This window comes from Gekko japonicus, unplaced genomic scaffold (genome assembly GCF_001447785.1).
Source record: "Gekko japonicus isolate JY-2015 unplaced genomic scaffold, Gekko_japonicus_V1.1 scaffold1046, whole genome shotgun sequence".
NCBI lineage: Eukaryota > Metazoa > Chordata > Lepidosauria > Squamata > Gekkonidae > Gekko > Gekko japonicus.
The window spans coordinates 120,083-132,113 of record NW_015168678.1 but is presented as its reverse complement, the minus strand read 5'-3'; the positions used below and the strand labels follow the sequence as shown (position 1 = coordinate 132,113).

General features: G+C 45.6%; 1 protein-coding gene across 1 annotated transcript in view; it reads right to left on the bottom strand.

Annotated features, from left to right (window-relative positions):
• The window catches only part of PAK2 (p21 protein (Cdc42/Rac)-activated kinase 2), a 74,153-nt gene that overhangs the window by 11,230 nt on the left and 50,892 nt on the right, over positions 1-12,031 (bottom strand). The window contains exons 7-9 of the mRNA XM_015415392.1: positions 11,447-11,576; positions 10,227-10,290; positions 2,296-2,344 (exon numbers count right to left, since the gene is read on the bottom strand). Coding sequence (XP_015270878.1) covers positions 2,296-2,344; positions 10,227-10,290; positions 11,447-11,576 — 243 coding nt within the window. The remainder of the gene's footprint in view (positions 1-2,295; positions 2,345-10,226; positions 10,291-11,446; positions 11,577-12,031) is intronic.

Sequence of the window (12,031 nt, the reverse complement as noted above, 5' to 3'; positions counted from 1 at the left end):
GAAGAAGGAGAAGGAGAAGAAGAAGGAGAAGGAGAAGGAGAAGGAGAAGGAGAAGAAGATTGGATTTATACCCCGCCCTTCACTCGGAGTCTCAGTATATATTCAGGTCTCAAATGAACTGAAATTTTACACAAGCAAAAAAGATGAAGAGTATAACTTTGTAATCCACAACTACAAGGCATTCCATGGGTTTGATTTTCACTAACGATAGAATATGCCTTGAGAGAGAAAGAGGCAGTTTGGTGTAGTGGTTAAGTGCGCAGACTCTAATCTGGGGGAAACGGGTTTAATTCCCCACTCCTCCACTTGCACCTGGCTGGATGACCTTGGGCAAGCCATAGTTCTGATAAGAGCTGTTCTTGAAAAAGAGCAGTTTCTATCAAGAACTCTCTTAGCCCCACCTATCTCACAGGGTTTCTGTTGTGGGGAGGGGAAGGGAAAGGAGTTTGTAAGCCACTCTGAGACACCTTTGGGTAGTGAAGGGCGGGATATAAATCCAATCTCTTCTTCTTCTTCTTTTTCTACTATCACCTGATTCTACAGAAGAAGTAGTTACTTTTGACTTCCGGTTGATGGCGGCACGCTCACGGACTCACCTCCTGGACCTCCCAGGGTGTCTTCATGCTCTGGCGGAGGAAGGGGGTGAGCAGGCTCGTTAACACCCCCAGGGGCCCGGCGAAGGGTCCCTGGCCAAGGAGCTTTGGGGGGGTAGCCTCTTCGATGGCTGAACCACTCCAGTGGTTTGTCCAGCTGAGAGACCGAACGGTACAAGTGAAGCTAGGAGATCGGGCATCAGAAATTATTAATGTAGTGGGGTCGGAAGACCAACTATGAACGTGAGTCAACTGAGATAAGGTTTTTAAAAGAAAAGACGCTCCCTACCCGGCACGGCGGCAGAAGCGAGCGGGGGAGGGACGCCTCCCATGCGTAAATCACTGAGCGAAAGGGGGGGGAGCGGAAGAATAAACGTGTGATTGCCCAAAAGTACTCAGCCAATCGAGCTATACAGTTAAGCACATATTCAGAGGCTTTAAAAAGTTTTCGTGAAAGTAAACAAACAGGGAAAAGATGGCGGGGAAGAGGGACAGAGACAAAGAGAAACTTTTAAAAACGAAACCAGAGTCCCCAAGACCGGAAACAACCAGTGAGACGACCAAGGCGATGGCTGAGGTCATGCGCCCTCTACTGGAACAGCTCAATGTCTTTAAAGAGCAGATGTCGGTGGTAACAGCGAATATAACAGCGCAGCAAAAGCAGCTTGCAGTTGTAACAACAAGCATCACTGCTCAACAAACGCAAATAACGGACTTGATCCAAGTAATGAAGCAGGATGCGGAGAAAGTAAAGGAAATGGCTGAGACAATGCAGAAAGTGAGGAAGAAAGTGCAAAAATTGGAAAAGAAAACTGTTTCTTTGGAAGATCAGATGCTGCAAGTGCAAATGGATAAGGCCAACATGGTCCTGCGCTTCCAAGGGGTGCCAGAGAATAGAGGAGAGAATCTTAAAGAACTGATGAGTGAGCTACTGATATTCCATTTGAAGTAAGGCAACAGAGAAAGAAATACAAAGAACTTGTGCTCTTCCTCCAAACAAATTCAATTGGATACAAATGGCTATTTCCAGAAGGAGTAGCATTTAAGATCAAAGAGAAGAAGGTTAAGATTGACTCTGTTCTTAAAGCTCAAGAATTTCTAAAGGAGCACCTGGGAAGGTCAGAGGAAGAGAAAAAAGAAGAAGACAGCAAGTCCAGCGGTGAGCTGGAAACTGGTTCATCTGGTGAGGACTCTTTGTCTGAGCAGGGGGCAGCAGCCCCGAAAAGTCCCTACAAACTGCGGAAAAGAGAGAAGAAGTAAAGGCTGAAGGACTCTGAATTGTGCCTTTGAGAACTTTGGTTCCAGGGGATGATGGGGGCACTGTTATTGGGCAATTAAATGTAAATGGGGAGGGTTAAAAGTTCTAAAAGATTGACACAGTTCATAAGAAGTACAAAGATGATAAGTTTGGATGCTTAAAAAAAAAAAGCTAGTTAGAGGATCTCCTCTCTTGGGTTTTTAGTCAGTAGTGGGTTTTTTACTTTCTCCCTTATATGTAGTTTTTCCCTCCCCCTTTTCCATTGTAGTTTTTTGTAGTGTTAAAAAAAATCAATTAAAAAATCCCCTCCTGGGGCTCAAAAAAAAAGAAGAAGTAGTTACTTTTGCTAACAACTATGAGAAATATGCTGCTGGGGAGTGATGTTAGAGATGAGTGTCACTGGTAAAAAAAATCCAAATACATTAGAAGGTATTTCACCCTTACCTCCTGTCCTGTTGCCACATCTATGGCAATGAAAACGGTACCTGAAGCCCTATTTAAAAAAAAAAAGGAATAAGGTACAAGAGTTCAGATATTTAACAAACACACTGTTCAACAAGCAAAGATTACATTGTGGCTTTCCTAGATGATTTAATTAAACATTACTTCATTTTTCTCAAGTAAACTAGTCACTGAATTACAGGTAAAAGGAGACACTCAATGAACCAATGTAACACACATGTAGAAAAGTTAGAAAATGGGGTTGCACTTACCTCTAACTGTTGTTCATCAAGTGGTTTTCTGTGCAGGCACATATGGGGACTGCTTTTGCAGGCTGGCCATGGAGAGGAGCTAGCAATCTTTACAGAGAAGTTTCTAGAGCCCAAGAATGCTCCCCCTCCTCTCTGTCTTCAGCATAGCCTTTACTGCCCAAAGGACCATGTGATGGAGGAGGGCGAGCACTCTCCCTTCACCACCATAAGAAGTGAGCCTGAGAAACCCAAACGGGGAAAGGAGAGAGGGATGTGTGCCTGCACAGAAGAGCACTCGATGAACAATGGTTACAGGTAAGTGCAACCCTGTTTTCATCTTCGTGGCTTCTGCGCAGTCCCACATGGGAGAATAGCAAGTTCACTTACCAAGGAGGAGGGTGTGGGCTGGATCAGTGGAAGACTAACTGTAATACTGTCTTCCTCACAGCTCACTCTGGGAGTTGACATCCAAGGAGTAATACAGTACAAAAGTCAAGGGCACTGGCCAGGTGGCTGCCTTGCATATATCCTCAAGAGGTAACCTGGATGAGAAGGCTACTGATGAAGCCTGAGCCCTCACAGAGGGCGCAGATACAGTGACTGGACAGCTCCTGCCTGTTTCAATGTATGCTGTTCTAATTGTGGAACCTGTCCATCTAGACAAAGTTTGTGCAGAGGTGGCCTTCCCTTTATTGTAACCTCTGAAACAGATGAATACGAGAGCCCTTCTAATGTGTAACATGTGCAGTGTCCTTTCTGATGTATAGTAAGGGGGGGGGGATGAAAGGGTGATGTCCTGACCCATGTGGAACCAGGAGACTATCTTAGGGAGAAACTCCAAGTGTGGTCTCAGCACCACTTTGTCTATATGGAATTTTTGAAAGGGAGTTCTTCCACCCTGTGGGCAGAGGTGATAGCCACCAAAAACGCTGTCTTATATGAAAGAAAAGACAAATCAGACCATGCCAACGGTTCAAATGGTTTATAAATTAATATGGACTAAACCAGAGATAAACTCCATTGTGGGACAGGGTGTAATTCAACAAACCTTTAAAGAACTGTTTGGACTCCACAATAGAGAAAACTGTGGAACCCTGAGATCGCAGCCAAGTGGACTTTAATGGATGAAGGTGCTAAGCCCTCATCCTTCAGGTAAGGAGGCACTCAAATATCTTAGACGCGTCACAGGTTTCTGAACTAATCCCTTGTCCCTTTACCCTTATTGAGAACCTTTTCCATTTATACTCATATGACCTTCTTGTGGAAGGTCTGCAAGAGGCAATCATTACCTCTATCACCCTCCATGTCAATGGCAGTAGGGGTTGATCAACCAAGCCATTAGGTGTAAGGACCTGAGCCCAGGGTGGTGGATCGGGCCCGCTTGTAGAAGATCCTCCTCCAATGGGAGGGATTTGTGAATTCCCCTTGCCAAATTCCAGAGCAGCAGGAACCATACCCGTCTTGGCCAACAGGGTGCAACAAGTATGCAGTTCATTTTTCCTGCCTTCAGTTTGGTGACCAGCCTGTGAAAAATACCAAAAGGGGGGGAATGCATAAAACAGGTACCCATGTTAATGTCCTGGAACACATCCCTAAGTGAGTTGCAGTCTGCTGCTGCCCTGGGGCAAAAATGGGAGCATTTGGTGTTTGCTGTAGCTGCAGCTGTAGCTGCAAAAATATCTATTTTGGGGGATTCCCATTCCTGAAAAATTGGATGAAGGTAATGGCCAGTGATTGACCACGCTTGACTTACGGACACATCCCTGCTTAGGATGTTTGCTAAAGTCTTGTGTGGCCCTGCTATGTGTATGACTGTTAAATGCATCCCGTGCCTTATTGCCCAATGCCAGATGTGAGACACTTTGGTGTATAAATTCATGGATCCTGTGCCTCCTTGCTTGTTTGTGTAAAATTTGGCTGTCATGTTGTCCATAGCCAGGAGCAATTGCCGACCCTGAAGTAATTCTGTAAAAGAAGCAAGAGCGTTCCTTATAGTCCTATCCTCCAACAGGTTAATGTGTAGTTTAGCTTCGGCTTCAGACCATAGGCCCTTAGCCATATGCACCCCACGATGTGCCTCCCAACCCGTTAAGGAGGCATCTGTAAAGACTTGTATTTCATGTGAATGGGTTCCCAACCAGGTTCCCTTGAGCAGATGTGGAGATCTGGTCCACCAATTAAGGGTTCTAAGGATGGATCTGGGAATCGAAAGCCTTTTCCATTGCGACTCTGAGACTAGATGGAACTCTCATAGGAACCAGCTTTGGAGCAGTCTCATGAAGAGCCGCGTGGGGGGGTATTGCTGTAGTGGAAGCCATATATCCTGATAATCTTTGAATGTTTCTGGCAGACTGAAATCTCCAAACCAAGAATTTCTGGGCCAGTGATCTAATATGTCCAGCTCTTGATAATGGTAGGAATGCCCTTCCCTTTATCAAATCAATATGAGCACCTATGAAGTCTATCGATTGAGCAGGAGATAGGCGAGATTTCTTCTTGTTGATAAGGAACCCAAGATTATTTAAGGTTTGCAAAGCACAATCCAAATCCTTCCTTAGGGTCTCCAGGGAGGCAGCTACAATGAGCCAAGTAGGAGACGACCACTGATGTGCACGTGGAAACCACCATGGTGCTGACACTATCCCAAGAGACAAGACTGTATATTTGTATATGCTGTTCTCATAAAGGAATCTGATGTACTAAGTGGAAGCAGGTGTCCTCCAGATCAAGTACTGCAAAGACCTCTGCCCAGTAAGGGGAGGATTTCCTGCAAGGACAACATCCTGAACTTTGGAACATGTAAGTATTTATTCAGGCCCCTGAGATCGAAGACGGGCCTCTTTCCGCCCTCTTTTTTGTCTATTGCAAAGTATCCGGGGGGAAACCCTATAGTGCTTGAGTCTGGGGAAACCCTTGTGATGTCCCCCCCTTAGTAATGGCTGTGAGGCTTTTGCGAGCTATTTTGCAGATAAAGTCCTGTTGCTCCGCCGCGACCTCCCCGCCACAGTTGAGACAGTGAGTGAACTTGAAGTTCCATGCACATCTTCTGGTTCTATTCTGGATTATTTCAGTACACTCAGCCTTGAGGGAATCGACAGATTGCTCTCAACAGTACGCCCAACCATGTGCAGCCTTGACCCGTGCTCTTCATGGCTTATAAAAGCTGGCCATGAGGGGTTTCGAGGTGCCCTCAGAGATATTATGAACAAGTCCCTCACTGAGGGACAGTTCCCGGGGGCACTCAAGGAAGCGATGGTCCGCCCTCTCTTGTAAAAACCATCCTTGGACCCGGCCGAATTGGCCAACTATTGGCCAGTCTCCAATCTGCCCTATTTGGGCAAATTACTAGAGACAGCAGTGGTGATTCAGTTGCAGAGCTTTATGGATGACACTTCCACGCTAGACCCGTTCCAGTCCGGCTTTCGGCCAGGCCATGGGACGGAGACGGCACTGGTCGCCCTCACAGACGACCTCCGGAGGCATCTGGATCAAGGTGGTATGGCAGTACTGTTGTTGTTGGACCTGTCGGCAGCGTTCACCTCAAGATTGGACTACTGCAATGCTCTCTACATGGGGCTGCCCTTGTCTCAAATCCGGAAGCTGCAGCTAGTGCAAAATGCGGCAGCCAGGCTGTTGATGGGTATCGCCATACGAGATCACATCCAGCCTGTGCTGAAGGCACTGCACTGGCTGCTAACAGCACACCGGATTCGTTTCAAGGTGCTGGTTTTGACCTTTAAAGACCTACATGGTCGAGGGCCTGTCTACCTGACGGACCGCCTTTCCCCGTATGTCCCCCAGAGAGCACTGAGGTCAGGGACACAAAACCGTCTGACTGTCCCTGATCCGAAGGATGCCAGATTGGCCATCACTAGAGCCAGGCCCTTTTCAGTGGTGGCTCCACTGTGGCGGCTCTGGTGTAATGAGCTCCTGGAAGACATCAGAGTCCTGCGGGACCTTTTACAGTTCCGCAGAGCCTGTAAAACGGAGCTTTTCCACCAGGCTTTCGATTAGGAGCCGCCACAGCAAACTAAGTCATCGGAATTAAACACGCTATGGCCCATGCTACAACGCTGGATACTGCCTTCGGACCACTTTATTGGCTGTCATGCTGGAGATTGGCTTCTTCTATTGGTTTTCATCATAGGAACCGCCATCTGTATGCATGAACACTTGCGCTTTTTGTAATTGTTGTCTATGTGACTTTATTGCATTTTACTGTTTTATTCTATTTGACTATTGTACGCCGCCTTGAGCCGGTTGCCCAGCAAGGTGGGATATAAATTGAAAGTAATAAATAATAAATAAATAAACAACCTCTTAAGTGAGAAAAGCTGAAGAGTGTGAGGACAATGTAAGAGGTGGCTGGTAAGGAGGCAGAGAGTGGAATTCCAAAGAATAATCTGTATTTATTTGTAGTACTCGGGCATCATTTGTCACTGTTGACCAAAAACCAGAGAATGCAGATAATCTCTCTAGAAAGAAGGTCTTGCCCGCTAGTCAGGGCATTCCCAAACCCCTAGATTGTTGATCCTTTGGGGACTGGGAGAGTTGCTGATCCTATTTCTATTCTGCTTCCAGGACTGCTGGGAGTAAGGAGGTCTAAAGGATTGTTGAGAGGATGGCGGGGCATGGTACATATACTCAGAGTATCTAAATGGTCCTGAGTAGTGAAACCTTTGGGAGTTTCTGAGTCAATACTTCTGCTTATACTGCTGGTTAGCACTGGGGGTGATACCCAATGACTTCACTGTAATCTTATACTTTCAGATATGATCTAGGACTTCATCTGTCTGGTTGCTGAAGAGCTCCCTGCCCTCAAAGGGAAGGTCTTCTATTTTGGTCCTGGTGTCTGGTGGAAGGGCTGAGAAACTCAGCCAGGAATATCTCAATATAACAACCCTGACGGCATAGCCCTACTGTGGCAATTGGCTACATGTCGAACTGCATTTAATTGCTGCTTTCCCAGCTTTTGGCCCTTTAACATGAGAAGCTTAGCTAAAGGCTTCTTGTCATCCAGGATTAAGTCTACAAACTGTGACATCTTATCCCATAGTAGCATCTGATATCAGCCCATAATGGCTGTAAAATTTGCCACACGATCAGTAGACTTTCCAGCCTAAGAAATCGAGTCTACGGCCCTCCTTGTCCATTGGTGCAGAGTGGGCAACCAACCATCCTCTACAGCTGGAAGAACCTCGGAGAACAGGGAGTTGGCTCTTGGGTGATGAAAGAGGTATGCACAACCTTCTTTCACCTTTTACAAAGTTTCAAGCTTCCTAGCCAAAGCTGCATTGGAGGCTGGTTTGGACCAAGTGTTCATAGCTATATCTTGTATGCCTTGCAGTAATGGCAGAGCCACGGACCCAGATTTTGGACTCTACAGGACCTTCATTATTGAGTCTGAAGACTGGGGCTTCATAGAGAGGTATTCCATAAGACATTAGCCATACGAATGAGCTGCTCGGCATACAGTTTTAAGTCTTCCATGGGTGATGCAGCTGACAGCTCAGCCACCATGTCATCTGGAGAAGGCACTGATGCATCCTCTAACTTGTGTTCTGAGCACTGATCTATGCCCTCTTCTGAGTCAGAAAAACTTGACACTGCATCGATGATGGAACACTGAGTGGCAGTAACATGTTTCTTGCAACTGGACTCAGAAGACGGAGATGGTGGGTACCATGGAGGAAATTGCTGCTGGACCCATGAGTCCCTCTGTGTGGGGAACATTACTGGAAAAGAGAACCAGGGGGTATTTCGTGACAGCCTTTGATTCGAGGTTCCCTCATCTTTGTCCTCCACATTGCACTGGAGGTTGTGCTGGCGGGATCTCAAAGACTTCCTGTTCCAACAATCTCAAAGACTGGTGGTGTTGCCCCGAAGGGGATGGAGTTCTTGACCTCAGGGAGAGGTCGATATCTATCGGTATCGGTGATCACTGCCGTTGAGGTGACATAGAAGCATGATTGATCGGCGACAATGCACGGTTCAGAGACTCTGCTCAGGACTGATGATGACCTGCCAATTTGTGTTGACCCCAAGGTGAAAGTGAAGCTTGACATCGGGGTGAGGGGGATTGTCAGTGCCAAGGCAACAATCAGGGTCGAGGTGACAGTGAACAGCATAGTGAGGCATGGTGCAGATGTTTAGCCTTTTTCTTCAATTTTTTTGCTGGCGGCTCTGAGGCTGACTGAGTCATGGTCGACTTTTTAGGCAGCTGTGCCATCGAGGGGACCGGAATCAACGGGGCCCTTGGTCTTTTTTATAAGCTTAGGTGCTTATTCAAATTCGGGCCTGGGGCTCCCAAAGCTTTTTCCCACAAAGCCACTTTGAGTCAAGCTGCTCTCCCTTCTCTAGCCTTTGGCGTGAGGCAGCAGCAGGCCAGACATGAGGCACTATTGTGACCTTCGCCCAAACATAAGAGGCACAATTTTGTCCTCATCATTTTGCACCATTTTGGCTCCACATTCCTTGCATTTCTTTAAAAGTGCCATCCTACCCTTTCTTTTGAAGAAGAGACAAAGAAATCCTTATGGAAGAGAACTGAGGGAACAGTACCCACCCCTCCTCTCACATGACCTTTTGGGCAAGAAAGGCTATGCTTGTCATGGGTACTGGCTCTGCTGAGGTTGACGATTCCTCGAGGAAGAGCCAGGGAGCAACCCAGCCTCCTCTGGAGTCAGCCCAGAAGAGGAACCCTCAACAGCACCTGAGGGAGAAAAGGCCACAGCAGGTACACAGGAGGTGCAGCCAGAAGACTGATCCAGAGCCTGGCCCAGCACCCCCAGTTGAAGACACCCCAAGGCCAGAATCCCCACCTAGTTCTCCTGAGTGCCCCAGACACAGGGGACGCCAGAGGCGGAATATGCAAGACTGAAGGAAGACTGCCAGGCGTTAGCTCTTGCAAAAGCAACGGGAGGAGCTGTGAGTCTTGGCAGATTGATTCCCAGGGAAGGGAGGACTTGTTCATAAACACCCCACGCACCTGCCTCGGCGCAGTAGCAACAGTGCAAGCTCAGATCCGCTCCTGGCTTGTAGCAACTGCTCCTTGTTCCTGCAACCTTGGACTGATTTCCCGGCTCTCTGACCCTTGGCTCTGTTATTTGACTTGATTCTGGACTGCACCTCCAGTTTCCAGTGTGTGGTCACCCTGGTAACCAGCTGAGCCAGTACAATCCTGAAGATGGAGGAGAGGGGGAGCACTCTTGGGCTCTAGAAACGTCTCTATAAAGCTTGCTAGCTCCACTCCATGGCCAGCCTGCAAAAGCACAGTCCCCAGCCAAGAAGATGAACATGCCTTTTCACAGAAGCACTTGATTGATTACCATGGTTATAAATCAACTAGGTTGAACAGTTAGGCTAATTCCTTGCTTACACATCTTCCCTAGCTGTTTCTGCCTAGCTGTTATGGGATAGACTTATTTTGTAAGGTGCCTGGAATTCTGCTCATAAGTCCCTCCCTCATTCTGTGATGTATGTGCTCAATATCATAGCTCTTAAAGGAATCATTTTAGAATGTACAAGCCTATCCCATATCTGGTTAATGCTGTTTAAACTAATCTATTGCTGGCATTTCTTCTTTTTTAATCAGTGATAAAAAATGTCAAGAAGAAAAAGAAAACAGTATCTCAACTAACGTTTGCCAGTTCATTCATACAGATCATATTTACAAATACTCACCCCTGCCCTATTTTTTCATATCTGGTATATTTTTTCTTGGGATCTCCTATACTCACGATAGTTCCTAAAAAAGAAAAATTCCACATGCAATATTAGAAGCCAACTAAGATTATCTAACTCCAGTATATATTTGGCACTGATTTGGGAAGTTGCATTACCAATTTTAACTGAAAAGAAACACATAATTGTTATCCTACGTTGTGTTTTTTTCTGTACTGAGGAACTGATCTAACCCTTTCTAAAAGCGAAGCATAATCAATTCAGTCCTTGAAGTCCTTAAAAAGTACTTATTTTACGATTAATCCATGTAACATCCCTGGATGGTAGGTTAATAAGATCCCCATACTGCAGATGAAGCCTGAGAGGCAAGCAAACCACTGTCACTCTCAGACCCCCCCCCCATCTGCAATATGAGGAGAACAGTGAATTTGTTGTCGTGTTACGATTTAAACCAGCTGTCTCCTGGATTACTCTTAGCCATTATACTACAGCACTCTTGTAAGAACCTCCTTTTACTCATATGAAAAAATGCATTTTTTTCCTGGGAGGTTTGAAATCAGCAAAACCTTCACTTTGTGTTTTAAAAGCCCCCCCCCCATGGGGGGGGGGGATTCAATTGCTTCCCAGACATACCTCAGCTCACCTTCATACAAATGCTAATAGATCTAATAGGAGAGATAATGGGTGGGTCAAGCTCTTCCCCTTTTCCACATAGGAAACAGATTTGGAGGAATACAATACTAGAAAGACTTCAGGAAAAGAGATTTCTAGAGATCTCCAGGAAAAGCCTCTTTGATCTGGCATGACCTGGTCAGTGGGTGGAGAACAGATATGATAAAAACTCTGTGCAGCAGGAAGAAGGTCCGTTTCCTTGGGCACTGAGTCCATGGGAGCACATGGATCTCTCCACTGGGACGACAGCCATTGACCATGTGTTTGCCTAAAGAGTCCATAAGCCTGTGTATAATGGATTTTATTGGTGTATGTGTGAAGGTATTTTGGATGTGGCAGATACTAGAGAGGTGGCTAAGACTAGCAACATGCTCAACAACATCATTCATACCAAGAGTAGTGCTCACAATTTCTATGAGGGAATCATGGAGCAAATAGTATAACTAGAAAGTCCAAGAGCTGATTTATCATACATAATTCTTAGAACATATAACTCCAGGCTGATGAGGTGTAAATCTCAATTTTAATGATTTAAAATTTCAACTTACTTAGCTTTTCCATGATCTCTTCATCTGACATTTTTGTTTTCTTTTTCTGCTTATCACCTGATTTTGCAGCATTGTCACCAGAGTCACTAGATGGTGCTGGGATGGGATCTATTACTGACCTTGTGTAAATCTGAAGAAAACAGAATCATAATTATTACTCCATAGTTTGACTGCAACTAGCCCATTAGCTTCAAACTACCTCAAATTTCTGGTAAAGGGCTAGAAATCCTTTTTAGTCAATATGTATGAAACACTAGTAGACTCTACTGACCAATATGGAGCTTTGTCTTGGGTTCTGCAAGTGTTAGGATTTTTTTTTTTTTTTTAAAAAGACAATTGACCTTACAAATGCTCTGTTCGTTTGCTGCTGTATGACTCCTATAAAGATTTGAAGTTTCCCATTAATAGGGTAAACAAGAGCTTTCCTAAACAATTGTGGCTGTTTGTGGATTTCACAGCATTACACAAGCACAACATTGCTATATTTGGTACAATACTACACTGGTACTTTTTTGCTCCAAATTAACAAAATTGTCAAATATTTCCAAACTCTAGAAACAAAGTGTTCAAGACAAGCTCTGTCCT